The 20054-nt window shown below is 38.4% G+C and overlaps 1 protein-coding gene across 1 annotated transcript in view; it reads left to right on the top strand.

Moving 5' to 3' along the window:
• Positions 1–148: 148 nt before the first annotated feature.
• The window catches only part of LOC119734765 (cytohesin-1-like), a 35461-nt gene continuing 15555 nt past the window's right edge, over positions 149–20054 (top strand). Inside the window, exons 1-6 of the mRNA XM_038208317.1 lie at positions 149–404; positions 7049–7122; positions 9687–9748; positions 12981–13050; positions 16410–16528; positions 16975–17055. Of these exons, the coding sequence (XP_038064245.1) occupies positions 317–404; positions 7049–7122; positions 9687–9748; positions 12981–13050; positions 16410–16528; positions 16975–17055 (494 nt within the window). The 5' untranslated portion in view covers positions 149–316. The remainder of the gene's footprint in view (positions 405–7048; positions 7123–9686; positions 9749–12980; positions 13051–16409; positions 16529–16974; positions 17056–20054) is intronic.

Below are 20054 nucleotides of genomic sequence, written 5' to 3'. Positions count from 1 at the left end.
CTCCCAACTCTACCTCTTATTCAGGGTGCTGGTGAATTTGCATCACTTTTGCATTCACTTGAGATAGAGGTTGTACGAGGCAGCGAAATCAATTAGTCTGGCCCCCGTATACATTTCCGGCGACTTCCGCATGTATTGTCGGTGGATGCCAGATTGCCGTTGATGACACATTCATCAACAGCGCGGCGCTCTGCTGTGTGCGTGGGGGGAATTCATCGTTCTTCCGGGCCGGGTTGACATCGTTCTACGCAGTACTTAGAAAGTTAGATCTCTCCTTTTCCAATTGAATTTCTCTATTCCACCAAGGCAAGATCTCATGATCGTCGGCATTATGGAGGATGAGGATACTGGATCGGTCGACATGACCAACTCTTGTATGGATTCGGAGCAGCAGTATCCGCACGGTAAGCGAACGGTTGTGATTTACAATTTACAATTTCCGCCCGTGTACACGGTGTCGTGATTGAGCAAATGTTGAGGGATCAATTTACATATTCTTGAATCTGCTTGAATCATGGAGGAATCTAGCTTGAAATTTTGGGTCGGGTTGAAGCCTAGGGCTTATGACCTATCAAATCTTGGTCAAACTAATCTGATCTTAACTTAAGAGGGCATGTGATTGCAGAGTAGAATAGAGGAGAATAGAAGTTGATGTTCACTCAACCACGCTTTTTGCTATGTTTACCATGTTTACATTGTGTGAGTCAAGTTGTGTTGAATTTCGGCAGTTGGATTTTTTGTAATGTTTCTGTTTGTTAGTTTCCAAATGCCAATTGTATTTGTTTATTACGTTTATTTTGTGCAAAATGTGACTTGTACATTGCGAGGGGATATTGCCATTTTAATTTTCAAATGTAGAGTAGGATTTAATTTCGATTTCGAAATTTCCCCCAAAGCTGAATGTATGTTTGATCAATATTTATCTTGACTGGCCATTAGTCAGTGTGAGATTTTTTCTAGCAGTGCAATAGTTTTATTTTCAATATAACTAGTTAGGCCCTATATTTGTATTTTGTCATGATTGCAGATGTTGTTTTTATTCATCAGTTCATCCAGTTTGCAGTTATGATGTAGGCTATGTTTTATTCGGAATTGTTACTGAGTGTAAAGTGTAGCACACATTCATGTGATATCAACGTTGTCTGTATTGCGCTGCATTGTGGATTGGGTATAGCAAGTACGTGTGTATTCCTTCAAAGATGCGAGCAAATTTCAAGATGTCAAGGGTCATTGATAGCATTCATGGAAAAAATTCCATGTATACGTACGCCACTAGTTTTTCCCTGCAATGAATCATCAACCATTCAGAGAGGGATAACATGTCCTAAAAAGTGAAATTTAGCAGGGAAAATATTGGAAAACACTTTAAAGTTTTCAGACCAGTCTCATGTCATAGGGTTTGTACACAGGGTGTCAAGTGGCGTACGTATATAAATATGGAATTCTTCCGCATTCATATTGCACTCATGACTTCTGCAGTTCTGGTTTGGTTATGATGTCATTGTGACATAGTAAACTTTATGGCAAAGTTATGGCTGCAAAAATTGGCAGTGAAACGTTCAATACCTAATGTACACAAAAATGTACATTGTGTAGAAAATCGGGGACTTTCAGAAACAAGTATTCAGAAACAAGAAAATTGCATTAGATTTAGAATTCGGAATTTTAGAAGTCGGTCTCTGGTCAGCGCGCACGTCGATTTTAATCATGCGCGTCAATCTTTTTTTTTCCAAAATGTTCCGCGGTAGCTCCAACAGTGCCCTCTATTGCCGCACCTCCTCAATTTTTTTTACCAAAGAGCACCAAGGAATGGGAAATTGCACCAAGGCAAATGATCGAGAGCACCAAGGCAAATTATGGAGGACACCAATGTACATGAGGACACCAAATAGCAAAATAATACCCCACCTTGTCTGTACAATCCAAGCTTGAAAAAAAAAAAAAAAAGCCGCGTCCCTGCGTCAATTCCGGAACTTTGGTCTGACCAGAGACCGAATTTTTTATTTTTTTGGCCTAAAATCAGAATTGTTTTTTTTTTTTCAGTTTTCCAGAGTTTCAGATGATTTCAAAGCTCCCAATATTAAATACAGAGATACTTCAAAATCAAATGGATTGTGGTGCTGATAAATGTGTTTTGAGTCGCACTTTGTCGGTAAACTCTGAGTTCAAAATGCCTACATGTTGTTGTACCATGTCCACAAACTGCACTGAATGGAAAATATTATGTGGGTGTGTTGGCCATAAAATAAAATCCGAATAAACATCTACAGTTCATCTTATCTCCCAAATCAACTACCAACATGTGGTTATTAGCAAGCAAGATAAAGTTTTATCACTCATCAGATTTTATGGTAGCAACTTTGTGGGAATCCACGCAGTTCCTAGAAATTCGCTTCAACCATTGAATTACAGTGTAGATAAGGATCCCTACAGTGTAGATAAGGATTGCTGGTAGATGACTCAAATAAGTACTTAACTTCAGATACATGTATTTATTGGGGTTTACATACTAATAAGCAACACTTATGAAAAAAAACCCCATGCTTTATGAAACAAATCATAACGCATGTTTATACTGTATTATACATGACTTTTGACTTGCTTTAGATTTGTATTACATGAGATTTTTTTAAAGTAAATATATTCTACCTGAACTATGCAACTTTGAGATTACGACATCTGTGTGTTTGCGTTACTTTTTGAGGCAGCATATTTTAGGGACACAGAGTACCCATACATGTACATTGTACATGTCAAGAATGGTATTTAGACTGAACTTTTTGAAGCAAACAAAAAAGGCAAAGCAATACTTTCAGTTGTTTCATTTTTTTAACGGATTGATATTAATGGCTGAGTATATTTAATACAACTTTTAAAAATAATTTGATTCCAAACATGCATTTCAAGTTTATGTTATTTACCGAGTACGAGTGTCCCCAAATATCTTGAAATTACTCCTCCCTGTTTAGCAGACATGGCATGTGTAGCTTGTACATACATGTACATGTACATTGTACAATGGAGTAATGGAATTTGTATTGCTCCATGCTTGCACCACAGCTATCTTGATAGGATACTAAAAGAAATGCCAGCTGCACTTTTTTCTTGAGGCTGCACTTATTCCTTGAGGCTAAAGAAAAGCCCTGCCCACCGTGTTTTCCTTGGTGGCGCAGTGTGATCCCTGGCACGCCTCCAACAAAACAGAGCCGTGTTTGTTCACTAAGTACTCTTACTGCTTTCAGTGCTGGTGCAGGGTCCCGCCAATCATCCAGAACATACCACCCACCAATGAGGAAGTACCACTTTGTCAAATCATCATGACCCATTGCAATTGCAGCATTGAACTTGTGAAAGAGAAACAGCATAATAACTGGAAAATCCACTGTTGACTCAAAGAGCCGATGTTGTGTGAAAGTTGTTATTTCCTTGTCCAAATGCTGATACTAATTTATTAAAAGAATAATGTTTGTGGATCCTTATATGAATGGAGATCTACAATTTTCTTCACTTTTGTAAAAAGTTGCGAATGGTCCCGAACCTTTTCATAATTTGGCTATTACATTTATATCTGAAGCCTAGTGCGGTTATTGCCTAAGAAAAGACAGTTTACGTGTGAATTTAGGGCCCCTTGTTTTACATAAAAAGAATCATTTTGTGCAAATGTAAGGTCTAACTCATAATTGGCTGTGGTGGTTTAGTTTACTTCTTTTCATGTGTTCAATTTGTAGTTTTAGTCTTAATCTATCTTCTTACATTGGTTTGGTCCTTGCTTTTTATTTTCCAGTTCGCTTATTTTTTTTAATGGTTGCTAATTTGAAGGTCAAGTACAAATAAGTGTGTAAAAGTAACAATCCATTAACCTTCATCCTTGGGACTTTGGGAGGAAATAGTAAAAAGTTGGGTAAATTGGATGTAAATTCCACAAGTTCCGGCCAGACACGCCTCTGGGGGAATTGCTTACTGACTAGCCCCAGTGTTGTGGGGAAAACAGAACAGAGTCTGGCGTGTGCCTGGTAAGGCGTGGGGTCAGACCGCTGATTAGAAGGGTCAGATCCCCAGGGAGGGGGACCTACTTGGGGCAAAGTACACACTGTAGGCCCTGTGTGCATCAGCACAGGATCAATTAAAACAGACCTAGGATTGGAGGAGTGTTGCATGTTGGATTGCTTGCGTGTTTGTGGTTTACCTACAGGCTTGTGCCCGTGGTATCGTAAATGCTTTCTGTTGTGTACACTCAGCGCAAGTGCTTCTTGTTAAATGAATAGTTGACAGATCTTCTAGAGAAAGAGTGAGGAGGAACTTCAACTAATAACACGGTCCATCTCTTGAAATTGAGACATTTTTGAGGAAAATTTGGAGGCGATTCATGTATTTGTAGTTTTTGTTTTTTGAGCTTTAAAGAGTTTTGTGGTTTTTCTTAATCATGCGCAGTATATTAATTGAGTAGTGAGTATACTCATATGACTCACAGCAGATTGTTGGCTCTAAGACACAGTGGTTAAAGAATAAATGGTCAGGTTTTGCCAATTCTAAAGTGAAAGAAATCAGTCGGTTACAATTTAGCAACACCTTACAAAATAGACACTCGTTAGTATTCCGTTCCCCTCTCGGATTTGCGTTGTCATGGTGACTTTGAAATTTTCCCTTTCAGTTTTTCTCTGAGGCCCTGCCAGAACCTGGTTCGTATCAGTAACCCGAGCCGTGTGTTGCCAAATCTCCATCCCAAGTTTGACAGCCGTCCCTGTTTTGAAAGTATTAAAATTATGCGGGTTGGGTTACTACACCATTATGCCCCAAGGGTGCCAATCTTTCTCGCCTGTCAACAAAGTGATGTGTGCGTTGGAGTAGTGTTCAAAAATGCGTCGCAAACTGCAGGTGTTAAAAATAGTAATGTATGGAAGTGCTTTACAAGTGTATGCGCACAGATTTATCCTAGACCTACATGTAGTGTTGTCTCTTGGCACACCTGTATTTGAGGAATCGTCAGTTTGAGAGGGTTGTTGACAAGTAACAAACCTCTTCAGTTTTGCATAAATTGAAGTGTTTGTGTACTGTTTTGAGCCACCGCAGAATTGAGTGTATTGTGTCCTGCTTAAGGACAGTAGCCAGTTGCATAGCACACTTTGTAATCAGTCAAGATGGTGAACTGTTTTCTTTCAGCGCAGTGGCAAGAAGTCAACCATGTGAAATGAAAAGTAAGGTAGGAGGATAGGCTTGAGTAGAAATCACTGAAATTGTATGTGAAATCAGTGGAGCACAGACCCTGTCTTTGAAAAAAGGAATTTGTGGTTATAGTGTAAATAGAAGTAAGCTGTAAATGTTCTGAAGTTTCTCTGCTGTATTTTTAGAATCCAAGTGATATATATAGTGGTATGTATGACTCAAAGGTGGCCTGTCATATTTGTAAGCTGTTTTTTTTTTATTGTCAATAATTTTTTAGCCATTTATTGTACACTTGTTTTTTGCGTGATTCAATTTGATATAAATACAATCATACGTAGAAGTATAAAAACTGCAGCAACTTTGATGCCTACTTTTTTCAATCCAGATCCTGACTAAAGCTTTGCATACATTGATGGAATCAACTTGATCCTGAGTATGTTCATCCAGTTGATTGATCACAGTGTTAATTTTAGAGGTTGTCGTCATACATGTACCAGGTGAAGGGAGTTTGTCCTCAGTAACAGGAAAGGCGAAGGAAGTGCACAAAACGAGTTCTGGCTGGCAGTACTTGCTGAAGTCATCTCTGGCCAGTGCACTTTACGTGTCAGATTTCAATGGGAATTCTACTTCACTTGAAATTGGAGGCACAAATTAAAAAACAGTCAGTACAGTGCATCAAATGTCATCTTACACATGTACATGTATGTGTATAAACACCATTGTTCATTGTTTAGGATAGTTTCTGATACGAAAAATGCATCAACTGAACAATACTTTGTAACAACCACAAGTATGCCAAATATGTTTGTACAAATGTGCCAAATATTTACTTTTGTAAAACTTGGTTTTCGTATGATTGGGTCAGATTTGTCAAGGTATTGATAACCGAGAAATATGTTTTTAAATTGTTTTTTTTTCAAAGTGTATGCATCAATAACAATACAATGTTTTTGTGTCTTTCAAATTGGCTTGACTCTTATGACTAAATCCTTTAGAAGGCAGTGTTTAGAGTAATTAGTGCCACAAAAACCCTCATGGCCTTGCTGTAACTTACCCGTTATGACATGTACATGTAGTGTGGTGCCAAGGGCTTGACCATGTGTGGGATAATGTGGTATGCAAACGTTTACAAAGTGTGACAAAACCCCTGAATTGTGGTGCTACAGTGTATGTGGTTTCAAACAATTTTAGAGCTATATTGTCCTCCTGTTAACTCCAAACTTAATAAATTCTTGAAGTTTACGGCTATTACTGTCGCTGGTCCCAGAGGGCCAGACTACAGTCCTCTGTGTACCTGACTGACTGTCACTCATGAGCCGGGCAGTGCTATCATATAGGATTACCCATTGTGTAGACCAGATGCATGAAAAGACTTCCAGTGAATAGCCACTCTGAATCAATTGAATAGAATTGTGTGCACTCTGGGACCAGCTCTACTAGCCTTACCGATACCTTGTCTTATTGTAAAGTATAAAGTTTTCATACACGTGTGTAACATTTTATTTCAAACAGTCACAGATGCATACTGATACAAACACAAATGTACACGTAAACGTATTGCAAATGTACATTGCTTGTAGTATCTTGTAATTTATGGATCCCTTATGTAGCAAGTCTCTGTGCTGTTCTTTTTCCAGCCGGCTATTGTGTTTTATCCCAGGAAGTGCGTCGTTGCAGATCGCTTCCCGAGATGGAACCTGTTGTTACGGATGCTAAGGCCACGCCGCGAACTTTGGTCCTAAAAGATCCTAATCACCCAAATTTACAAGGAAACGTGTCGCACTATGCCAAACCCATCTCAAAGAAAGATGTCATTATTTTTCTGCGATTCACGTTTTGAGGATTAAATCGACTTTTCCTGCCACATTTTACCCGTTTTGTGTAGATCTTACTGTGGAAGAGATCAAACTGTTGAGTGACATCCGTAGAGCTAAGAGTCAGCTCCTTCGAGAAATCAGGGTAAGTTGTGAAATGTGTTATCTTACTCCCTAGATATTAATGTGAGGAACGGCTTGTGAGGTAGGGTGGCCAGTTATTAATATGCACATTCAATGACCCAATATTGTTCTTAGGAACACATTTTAGGCAACTTCCAAATCCTCTTACATACATGTACACGAAAACTATTTAACATCCATTTTTGGTACATTTTATTTTAAAGTGCACTTCTTTAATTTTAAACATTTAAAAAATAAACCAAGCTTTGCTGTTGCTGTGATGTCACTTCAGGAAGACACTGTTTAGTTTAGGGGTTTTTTGTTCAAATTGTGAAACCAAAATTTGCTCGTTGAAAACATTTGTGGGAAACTTTGCTCACAAAGGTACACAAAAGGTGCATTAATGATAACAACGACTGCATTAGATCTGGCAAATCACATGAGCCCTTTAAAAATTTCATCTCCCTGGTTTTGTAATTTGTACACTTCTTTGTTTGTATTCTGTGTTCTGACAAAGTATCAAATTTCAAATATACAAGCAAAAAATTCTTTTCAGCAGCCATTTCCCAATACACCGGTCATTACAAAGGAAACTAGTAACATGTTGATCCAATTGAATGTATTGATGTCCATTCTCGTAAACGTTCATAGTGGCATTTACTTCTAAATTTGTTGTCAGAACAATTACGCAGTATTCAGGGAATGGACGGTTTTGGTGTTGAAAATTATTTGGCATACTGTCGAGGAAATACCACATGGTATACCACTTTGGTACGTACAGAAAAGATAAAATATTTTTCATTTCCCCGTCTTTCTGAATGGGACGTTTAGGCAGTGTATACTGTGTAGAATACTCTGTAAGTCTTTTAACTTGGTAGTCCAATATGTGAAAAGCATCTGCTCAATATTCCAAATCTATCGAAATCCTCACATTTGTCAGATTGGGATGGATTAAGGATGGTTGTAATTTTTAATGGTAAACATATCACCGGACTTTAACCCTAACCCTGCTAAATGCAACAGAAAGCAACATTGGTAAAAAGGTTGTTGCATCTTGTTGCATTTAGCAGGCAACTCAAGTGCATCTTGTTGCATTTAGCAAGGTACTGGTACCTGCTCATAGTGCCAAGTCGATGCAACAGAGTCCACTGTTGCATTTTGGTTGCATTTAGCAGGGTAACTGCTTGGTGACAAGGCTGGTATGCACTGGGTTCTCTCCACTCCACAATGCAACAGAATCCACTGTTGCAATTTGTTGCATAAATAGCAGGGTTCTTTAAATCAGCCAAGTTGCATTTTGTTGCATTTGGCAGGGTGTCTAGAGAAAATCTGTTGGTGTTACGGTCTACAGTACATGTAGTTCTTTAAACACATGGATACATATTTTTTTTCTGGAATCACATTGTATCGATTATAATTTAATTTCTTACGTGCACTCTCTCTCTCAAAAAAAAAATAAACACAGTAGTGTCCTTGGACTGTAAGGGAAAAAAATCAATTGTTAATTTTGTTTGTGTACTGGAAGTACTGAAAATGTAAATCTTCGATAGGCAGCTGAAACAGCTACATACACAGTGCACTTTTATGCAGCGAAGACTTGACATTAATATGTGGGTTGATATCGGCGCAAAAATGAAATGAAATCTACGGTTGGTCTGGCTGGCTCCGCATGAGAGGTTCGGTTATTAAAGACTCCCTGGTAGGACATGCTAATATGTCCCTTATTACGAGTTGATCAGAAACACAAGCCGCACGTGGAAAAGTTACTCGGGAATAATTGAGCAGGGGGATTTGGGTTTCTGTCCATGTGTTTTTGTCGACTGAGGAGTGTTAGCGAAGCATTGCCTCTGCTCTTCCATGGTCGGAGTTGGACCGAATATTGGCAGATCAGCCAGACGAGAAACGGATAGGCAAAAAGAAACCGAGTTTTTAGCAAGGCGTGTGCATTTTCTTTAGACGTTAAGGTGTACCGTTTATGAGATGAGCTGGTCTTGTGATGTTTGATACGCACACTTTGGTGGAATACGTGTACCTGGATTATCGCTGTTTGGATTTTTCCGTGGATTTTATGAATCGTATTTCATGTAACATCTGCTCAACGCCTACACGTGTATAATGTACAAGTATGCCATAAAATACTTGGATGCACGCAATACATGTAGGACTGACTTATGGTGACAGCAGGGAAGCTGCATCTGGTGCTTTGTATACTTGCTCTGTGATTAGTGGAGCCTATGTATGATTGTTGTTAAAACTGCAGTATTGAGTCATTTCGCAACCGTATCGCACAGAGCATGAAGTTGCTCAAAGGTGGGATACCATACCAAGCCTTGGAAAACCAAAAAGTGAGTAAAGTCGTAAGAAAAGCCCAGTTCATTTTAATTTGTTCCCCCCAAAATGGATTAAGATTTGGGTTAAAGCAGTGGGCATAAGGTAGGTTGCAGTAATAAAATAATTTGTTGGACATGTTGGATGTGAGTGTCATGCAAGAGTATAAAAAATAGAGAGACAAAAAGGTGAAAAAAAGAAATGTACAGGTACTTACAAAGTGAAATAATTTATGTGTTTTTCGGGGTTTTTTTTCAGGAGCTTGAAAATGAGATCGCCAATGTGACAGCAGACCTAGAGAGTATGGACAATGATGGGAGGTAAGAAATGAAACAACAAACAAACAAACATGCATCGTTGTCTTGCAACATCCGGCGAAAAACTGAGCAAGGAGGGGAGGGGCTGAATGCAAATTATTGGTTGACTTTCAAAGATAATTCCGTTCAAACTAACGATTTTGGTGCGTTAGTCGTCTCGGTTAGGGCCTTTACCCATTTCAGCTTGATTTCGCAAGAGCACGTGACAAATAAAGAAAAAGAAACCATGTACCTGCACATGTACTTATCTTTATTGAAAAAGCTTTTCATACTAAAAAAAATTGTCAGAAAAAAGTCAACACCAATACCAGGGTTAATCTGATTAATATCGAAACTAAACACTGCTAGCAAGATATGTTTCATGTTGAAGCCCCATCGAACAAAGCTCAAAATTATTTTTCTCAAAACTTATCTCTCAATTTATAACTCCTAATAACATTTGCCACAGAATTCTGCTATATCTCACTCCATCAGATAAATAAAACAAATCAGACCAGTAACAATGTATGAGTGATGGGGACTACATGCATTAGTCAGCATGGTCTAACTTGGAAACCAGATAAGAATACCAGACGTGCCGAACAGACGCGTTCAGGAAAAGTTGAGTCAGAAAAGCTGGTCAGGTTATGTGCCGTTGTTCATGTGTTTTTCTTACTCCAGGAAGATGTGTTTCCAGGTTCTGTAGTTACGTTTCCCTTTTTCTCCTCATGGTAGACATTTAGGAATGAAACTTGATACGGTGCACGTGCAGCTACGTACTATATTCAATCATGTTCGTGTGAGGGGCCCTCAAAATTTGGAGTAGTTTTACAAGTCTAAGGGCCCATGACACGAATCTCATGAAAATTTAAAACAGTTGACCTCATGTTACTGTCAGGCTTGTGTTTTCTGAGTCTGAGTGATACAAATGAAGAGGTTGTTTCCAAAATGCAAAATATCCATTTCAAAAAAGTGGAAAATGTGCACAGTTATGAAACTTTAAAGAATAAATACATTATAACAGCTGTTTTGAAAACTTTTGTCCTCTCGCTTTATTGTATTCTTAAATTGAGTAACTTTCTTAAACTATAACAGCCGTGGAAACTGACTTTGGACAGCCATGAGAGGGGGGTATGCTATATGTTAACAGAAAGGCGGCTGAAATAAACTCATCAGATACATGTATACTGGTACCAAGGCAGAGTTCAAACCCTACATACATGTATTCCACAATTGTACATAAATTGTACACTACATGTAGCATCATGACCAAACTAAGTTTCATTTTAATAAACCACATATGAAATTGAAATGTTTCTAACACGGACATATATGACTATATGCATCAAATTCTAGGAGTTCAGGAAATAAAAAAATCGCCCAAGAATTGTCAATCATTAGATTATCTACCAGAATACTTCCTTGTTTGTGCATTACAAGCACGGGCCTGTAAAACTTTAAAAGGAAAAGATTATATTTGACAATGAAATAGGAAAATACACTACTTGTAAAGAAATTGATGAGAAAATGTTCCTTCAAAAAGGGGACTATTCTCAGGTATTAAAACATTTCAGAATTTTTTTTCTGTGGTGACACGGGTATGGTGGCAGTACAGTATCTTAAACTTCTTTGTTGTAAATTTCCCCCTCCCCCTTCCCAATAATTTCGAATGTGGGAAACTATTTCCAGCAGACTTCACACCAGGTCTCATCTTCTGATTGTAGAATACTTTTCCTCCAGTCAATGGTCTGGTTTTCCAATCTGGAAATTTTTCCAAATTAAAAAACCTGGATGAATTTTCCACCCAGCCCCCATACATATGGCATAAGCCTGTTCCCGTAAATGCTGCGTAATTGGCGACGCTGTGTTAGATCACATATTGATTTCACACGGAGCCTTCAATCATAGCCGGGGCTTGGCAAGCTGTGATCTGGCAAGTCATTGCTGGGTCACAGGGTCAAATCTTCACAGGGTTTTTTTTTATCCTGAATAAATTACGAAGATCAAAAATACATGTACGGTACCTCATGGTTCATGATGTACACTGAGTGTGGGCATCAGGTTTCTTTAAGAAGAAAGAGAAAGTCTAACTGCAAAATGTCATGAATTGCTTTGATAAGAAAAGGATCTCGGTGTTTTAAGGGTTCCCGTGATGCACTATTGATTTGGCTTTGTTTTGGGCAGGATACCAACTTGGATATGTACAAACATGCATTTAATACCAAAGACAGCACATGGTACACATTTGGATTTAAAGACAGTAAACATTAAATTTATGCATACTTATAAATGTACTGCTAGTAATATTCAGTGTTCACCAAATATTGAACAATTCTTTTAATAAGTCACATCAAAGAGTTAGGCACTTACACAGTGTACATACATATGCCTTTTCCAATACATGCACACTTGTAATATGTACAGTAGTCCAAACGCTTCTTTAAATCTTCAACAACATACACAGTAATTGTTTTTAGTGGCAGAAGAGAAAGTGAAAGTCGTACTGACTGACTTTCACTTTCTCATCGCCAGAAAACAACTGACAAATTTAGCCACCAGAACAAGATACAAATTACCGATAACAATTATCGAAAGTTTCAAAATCCTCACACAGTGAGAATTTGGTAAATTTACACCAAACATTCATTACAAAACAGAAGAATGGCGAGTAATAAACTTACCCCAGGAATATTGCGCAAGATAGATTGAAGTTCAACTTTGTGTTCTATCTTCCCAAGTACTGGTATGAAGTGATTTTCTACATGTTGACCAAATTTCCACCGTACCATCATCATTTAGAATAAAAACTTCACATGTATGTTTTATGTAAGTTTAGAAACTTGGACATACTACTGGGTCATGTGTATATGTGGATCATACTCATAGTCTTCTAAATATTTCAGTTTTCAAGGAAGTAAATTCGATCCAGTTGTGAAACCTAAATCTTCAATTAAAACGAGTGTCGCATTTGTTTGCATCGCATTCGAACAATGGGAGAAGAATGTACATGTACATGTAAGCATTGGGAACGATGCGGATTTCATGTTGGATTGTGTTCATGTGTGCTCTAACAATGTTTAACAAGACATTCCAAGGTAGGTTTATACATTTATGTTTTGAACACTTTTGTCATTTTTGATCAATTTTTGTTGTTGTGCCACAGTATTCCCCAGTTGTGATCAAGGAAATTTGTTGAACGGATAAATAAAGTGGCATGTTTCATTTGGGTTTTTTTTTTTGGAAATTTCTTTTTCAGCAACAAAACAGGCTCCAAGAGTAAGCAGATGAACACAGGCCGCAAGAAGTTCAACATGGATCCCAAAAAGGTAAGATTCAAATAATTTGCAATTTTGAAATAAATTTAATATTCTTCCTTTACAACATCGGCCTGTCAGATGTGCTGTTTTATTTCCCAAAACAAATTTGCTGTGCCTTTTTAAGAAACAGATGTGTGTGTGCGTGGACATTGTACTGTGAAAGTTGTTGCCCTATTTCTAAGAAGCTAAACTTCTGTACTTATCAAGTCTCAGTTTTCTCATTGTTCCAGTTTGCTTTTTCCCCCCTTTTTTTAAGGGAAAAAAAGGGCAGTCTCTTCATGTTTTTTAAATCCAGATATATTTTTGGCTTTCATTACAAGTGTCCACTCCATCACAAGTGTCCATTTTCGGAGTGAGTTCTGTCCGCGGTCGTCACGCATGCTTACCTTTTTGGCACTTTCACATCAAGACTTGTTTGCCTCTCTTAATGGTTGTCCTAGTTAGTTTTCACCCCTATCTTGTCCTTTCACGTCTCCTGTTGAGATGTTTGATCTCGCGTCGCGGGTCAAAAATACTTCAAATGCTAGCGGTTCTCCAGAGATCCTCATGGCAGTCAGACAGATGCGAGAGAGGCGCTTGCATCTTTGATTTGTTGTCGCAGCAGTCGCGCTCGGAAATCCCCAGGTAGCCCCGAGAAATGTCGCTTCTGAGAATGATTTCACTGAAAAATAAGACAGAATGGCGTGTCTGGCTGAGTCTTAGGGGAGATGAGCGGCTGTTGGCATCTCATATTTTTACTCTAGTTAGAGTTCACTACCTCCTTTAAATATTAAAAAATGTAAGACAACAAACGTTCAACATCTGTCATAAACCCTCTTTCCTTTTTCCTGTCGAAAGTTTTTCAACTTTTAAACTTTCAAAAAGTCATCGTGCCGGAACTCAGTGGCTCACTCTTTGTAGTTGGAAGCTTTAAAGGGGTTTGAACATTACCACAGTGTAAAAAAACTTGCTTGGTCTTAGCACATATCTCCCTCAATCTTGCAAAATTCTCAACACCTTATTGCTTTTGAAGGATCCAGTTGAGGACGGGAGAGGGTGGGGTTTTGAAGGGGTCAACCAAATCCTACATTTTTGGGTTTTTTGGGGGAGTCTTTTAAACTTTTTTTTCACTTGAGGCTTGATGCCTCCTCTAATTCAAAGCACAAAGCTCAAAGAATGTATGCTATTGTGTTCCATCTGGGGAGTAATTTTAGCCTTTGGACTAAAAAGTCTCTAATTGAATGATTTATGATTTTTTAATGGCTAATTCTCTTGTGGGAGATTTCCCACAACTATAACACTCCAGTTGCAGAAGTTTTGGTCTGAAAAAAATCCCGGTTTAGAAAAAGTGCCCATTTTCCTGTGAAGTTACCGATGACAAAGGCTCATGGCTTCATACATAATCTTACTGGTTTTGCCCGGTACCCTGCTGACTCATTCTTAATTGCTCCCAGGTGGATGCAGGCTCATTGAAGACCTCAAGAACGGAAACCGGCTATTAATACCTAAGCTTCCTTTTCCCCTCCCCTTTTGTAGCCCCCCAGAAAGTTATGAAAATTGTGTTAAGAACAAGCGGTAATGAACAGTGTGTTGCTTTTTGAAATTGAGAACTTTACTTTGTTGTACATGCATGTATACAAGTACATGTACATGTACCGCCGGTACTTAATGTGTTGTAAAAATCGTATGAGTATAGAATGATATTCATTTAAATGTGATGGAATCATTAGTGAAGCCTTTTGAGATTTTTATTTTTGTGGTCATTTGGCTTGGAGTACAGCTGAAAGGGAAAAATGCAGGGAAAATCCCCCCAAAGTGACTTCCTGTATAGCATGATGCAACGACAAACCACAGTCTGCACCCAACTGTTGCAATAATCTAGGGTTCAACCACAAATCAGAATACATGCCAAGATTCTGCAAGGAACAATGCCGAGCTGGTCCAGGAATTATCAGGAGAAAACCTGGAGTGAAATCAGCAGTTATATGCTGGGATGTCAAAGTCTAGAATTAAGTCTTGTGACAAATCTTAAAAACATTTCTCAACATGTTTTGATACATCGTGACATGTGCTTTGCATGCAGAAGTCATGAAGTAGACCTTCCAATTTTAGAATTAAAAAAGAAACTCCTGACAAACGCTAACTGTGTTTCGACAAAGCTCCACGGAATTTTCCTAATAATATCTCGGAAGGTTGTGGGCTTGTTCCCAATCCATATCCAATTTCCCCTAGGTTTTTTTTTCTCCTGTGTAAATCCTTTCGGTGTACCGCACATGGTATCAGTTTAAAGAGGGGGGAAAAAAGCACAATTAGTCAGAATTACTTTGCAAATCCCGTGCTAACGTTTGCTCTGGTCTCGCTGTTCCCTGATCAGGAACCCTCCCCCCTTGCTGACCCACGTTTCCAGCCGTGCTTCCCTTTTCCATAAATAACCCCACGTGGGAAATCATCTAGGGATCCTAGTGCGGTCCCCTGTCTTTTCCCGCGTCTAGACTCCCGTGTCCTTCTCTCTTCAGCGTCCCTCAAACCCAAGGGAGGAAGACGTTTTTAACGCTTTCCCCGCGAAGCTGTATTTGCTAGGTCATCGCAGAGGGCTGTCTCTTTTGACTGCTGCGAGATTTTTTTTTTTGCGGGTCATTCCAAAATGTTATCTCCCAAACATATTGCCTGGAACTTTGAAAGCATTAACACTTGGTGAAATATTGAAAAGGTCATCGGGGAACATGGCTTTTTTTTTGCTAATTGTCAGATTTAGTTAACTTCTGAAAGTGCAGGGAGGTGCTTTCAACTGTATTCCCAAAACTAGGAGTTAACACAATTTTAGAAAGAAAGTGAAATATTGCTTTTTTCAAGTACGGAATCTGTTCTATTTAAGCGAACAAAGAACATGTTAGTACATGTAGTCAGATTCATAGCAAAATAAGTCTGGCAAAATTCAAATTTGGTTTAAAAAATTTCAAAGGTACAGGTAGAAACTCTTGTTCAGTGTACCGGGGTATTTGTTCATTAAAGTCACCACAAGTCTTCACAGATGTGTGAAGGCTTGTAGAAACCAAAGAAAATACTTCTCCTTTTATGTTGAATTGTTCTGTGACTGGCTCCTTTGGGTGCCAGTTACCTGATATGTGCAGGGTACCAGGAGGCTTTGATCCAGATTTTTTCATTCAGAAATGTTCAATCATGATACTGTCGTAGTTGGAGGTATTTTGGTGGAAACTTGAATGAGAAGCTATTGCCATTGTAGAAGTACAGTATTGGTGTTTGTGTTCATGAAAAGAAGTACTGTATGGGGTATACGGTACAGTGTTAACCCTCTGGGAAAAGATTTTCCTGTGGTCCTCATACTCGCATTGCTCACTGGGGATGTTCTGCTGTTCTTTTACCAACAGGGTATTGAGTACCTCATAGAGAATGAACTGTTGAAGAACACGCCAGAAGATGTGGCACAGTTTCTATATAAAGGCGAGGGACTCAATAAAACAGCTATTGGTGACTATCTTGGAGAAAAGTAAGAGTTTTTACATATTTTATGTTGACAATTTTTGGATTTTATAAACACTACACTGTATAAAAATACCATAGGCCTATAGATGTATATGGCTCCTTGCGCCAGTGTTTATGTAAAAATCTTTGGCATGGAACAGTTAAAATATGTTTATTCCCTTTGGATGGGGTGCCTTTTCTTTGTAAGTTACTCCCGAGCTAATTCCATAATCACCTGGATATTCCTGGGTGGAAAAAGGCAAGAATGGTAAAGTGGCTTACCCAAGAACACAACATATACAGCTGATTGCTGGATTTGAACCCCTAACCCTCTGATCATAAGTCACAAACCAAATACACACGGCCACATTCCCAGCACCAGAATTGAATCTAAAAGTACAAATACATGTGTTTTTTTTCCCATGAACCTTACAATTCTGATTTATTTCTGGCTCGTTTTTTATCTTCCAGGAAAGACTTCAACATCAAGGTTTTGGAGGCCTTTGTGGAACGGCATGAGTTCAAAGACATGATTCTGGTGCAAGCTCTCAGGTTAGTGACTCCAGCGTCGGCCATTGTCCTAATTTTCCTCCAAACCCTTTTCGTGCTATTTTTTGAGGGACACAAATGTAGCAGTTGCTGTACAGGTTGCTGAATGTTGCCCCGCTTATATTTTTTTTTATAGATATGCACTTTTGTTTCCATTGCTGTGAAATTAAATTTCCCCGAGGATGCCATTTGACATGAGGTCAACCAAATGTTCATGTTCAATTTTTTCCTCCGAGGAAATGCGGGCAATTTCCCCAGATGGCAATCGTAATGTTGCGATTAATGGAGTTTTCCTATGACAGCAGCCTTCCGTAGGTGTAAAGTGCACATTTACGTAAGCGCAACCAACGTGTCAATCAGCCCTAACCCGCTCTCATGAAATGTTTCATTGTTGCTTGGGTTTCATGTAACTCGTTCCATGATGGGGACACACCCAATCATGAGTTAGTCACGTAAGGTACACAGGACATCTAGTGTGTTCTCAACGTTCTCTGATAATGATAATAATCAAAATATTTTGGAGGCATATTTGCAGAGTTGTTCCTTTTTCAAGTGTTGTTCGCTGGAATAAAGTCCTTTTTTTTTTAAATGTCAACAAGGAAGAATAACACAAACAGACCACACTGAAAACTGTACATAAAAGTAGAATGATACAAAATGTGAAGTGAATCAAGAAAGGCAAAATGTGCCTTTGCTTGTCCTCATCATCCATATCTGTTACCGTAGTATCACCCCATGACTGATGACAATATCCTGATGCACCCAAGCCATTAAATGAATGATTCATCCAACACCATCTGCTTCACATTTTCCCCCAAATTTGGCTGATTGAAATCCCATCTTTGTTACACGTTTTAGTCTCATTTTATCAAGATATGTTTTTGCAAGATATATGATGTGATAATTTCAAAGTGGAACATGTTTAGTACAGTAAGATTGCATGTTTGTGAAGTACGTGTAGTCAAGTTATTTTTAAACATCATAGTAACTGTATTTTTTTTAGTTTTACCTACATTATTAATTTCTTACTGTTAAGACATTTGTGTTAGGAATATCCTAAATCCTTCAAAATCTTCCACTTCATAAAAAAACAATAGCACATTCCTTGTACTTCCATTTTCAAGAGATATCAAGCCCCATGTAAAGAGATTTGGGAGAACTCTTCCTCAATCCTACAAAATCCCTCAAATCTACCCAGAACAAATTGAATAGGATCATGGATGGGGTTGGGTTAGTCTTCTAAAGAGTTTAAGAAGCTCAACAGATATTTTATACTATCTTTAGTTCCTCATAAAAAATAACCATATAAAGTTTTATAGATTCTGCAACTGAACAATGCTGAACTACTCACTGGAATACAGTGTACATGTACATTTGTACATATATGTACATGCAACAATGTGTAGTAACCCCACACAAACTCTAACAATTGAACAGTAAATAAATGCCACATTGGGAGACGTCGCTTATTGATAACTTCCCCTTTTCCCCTTCACCTGGAACAAAACGTCCCTTCCAATTCTACTTCAAATAAGTTTGACCAGACTCCAAGTACATTTGAGCACCGGGCCCTGTCTTGTGGGGACTGGGTTTCTTTAGAACTTGTCGCCCGTGGGTAGTAACCTGCTGAGTTGGGGGTAGGGGGGCTGGGTCTCATTGACTGTCTGGCGTGTCTGCTTGCACCTGGCTAAAGGTCTGTCGCAGCAAAAGATTCCTGTCTTCCGGATGTGTAGCAATTTGTAAATGTGGCCTTTTTGTAAGCTAACACTTGTGCACAGTACCCAATCCACAGAATTCTTTTTAGGTTTTGTCTGCTCTGAGAATGCGGTTGCTTAGGTTGCGGAATGCATCACTTCTGCATACTTTCACGTATTGTACAGTAGAACACAGTCCTTTTGTCCCTTCCGCATACGACTGAAAAACTAAACAAAAATGGAGGGAAAAACCCAAAAGCGCTCGGCGTTATTACTTTCACATGAGGTGAATGCGCCTAAGTACTCATGGAGTGTTTTTCTTTTCGGTGTCCAAATATGTACATGTTCATGTCGCTGTGTTAAAAAAAGTGCAAACTTGAACAGTGGGAATTCCGTGACCCGTTGATTTCATTGAAAGAGAAACCATGGTTGCCTGAAGCTACTGTGTTCTCTTGAATATGTACACAATGGCAATTTCAATGTGACTATTTTGCCGTTGTACAAACACGTACATGTATAGCACAAGTACATGTTTGGTCGGGTGGAAGATTGGACATAAAGGAGTTTGCGTGGGTCTGGCAATCCAGGGTAGTCTTGAAAAACATTAGATCCCTACTTGAAGTTTGGAGTGTTTTTTCAATGAAACAAAATGTCTTTTAACAGAATGAAATTGTTTGTCTCCGTGTTCTTGTCTGTCGATTGTTCATGCTTTAGGTCAGACTTTAAAGCATGAAGGTGCTTTAAGTAGCACATTTAAAAATGGCGTTCACACACACACAAATCAAGTGCCTTTCCAAAAAGCAGTAATATATCAATTCAATTCTTCCCCTTTAAATTCAATAAAATGTTTTTCAAGAAATTTACAAACTTGTCTAAAAATGAGTTCTCAAATTATTAAAGTTTTCATAAGTCATCATAAGTGTGTCTAGAAATGACAATTGATGAACGTTTTTGTTACGTATATACTTGTATATAATATATCACCTTGGCTTATCACAAAGATCAAAATAAACTTTAAAAAAAAAATGACACTATCATGCAATAAATATTTCAATAAACGGGTATTTATGTTATCAACAGAAGCCTCCAGTGCAATAAATTCGGGAATAATTCAGTGAAACCACTTAAATTGTCGACAGGAGAAAATGTGTAAACTAAAAAGTAAATCACTGAGGGAACAAATTTGATGAAAAGAGATGTCAAAATAAGACTTAAGAAATATACTTGTGCTCTTGTAAAGGTGAACCGTACTGTGATCTTATGGTTATATGTAGACAGTCCAGTTTTATGCATTTTAGTGCCACTTTT

The sequence above is a fragment of the Patiria miniata genome, unplaced genomic scaffold, assembly GCF_015706575.1.
Source record: "Patiria miniata isolate m_02_andy unplaced genomic scaffold, ASM1570657v1 HiC_scaffold_28, whole genome shotgun sequence".
In the NCBI taxonomy this organism is placed as follows: Eukaryota; Metazoa; Echinodermata; class Asteroidea; order Valvatida; family Asterinidae; genus Patiria; species Patiria miniata.
This window is presented reverse-complemented; position numbering and strand designations above follow the sequence as displayed.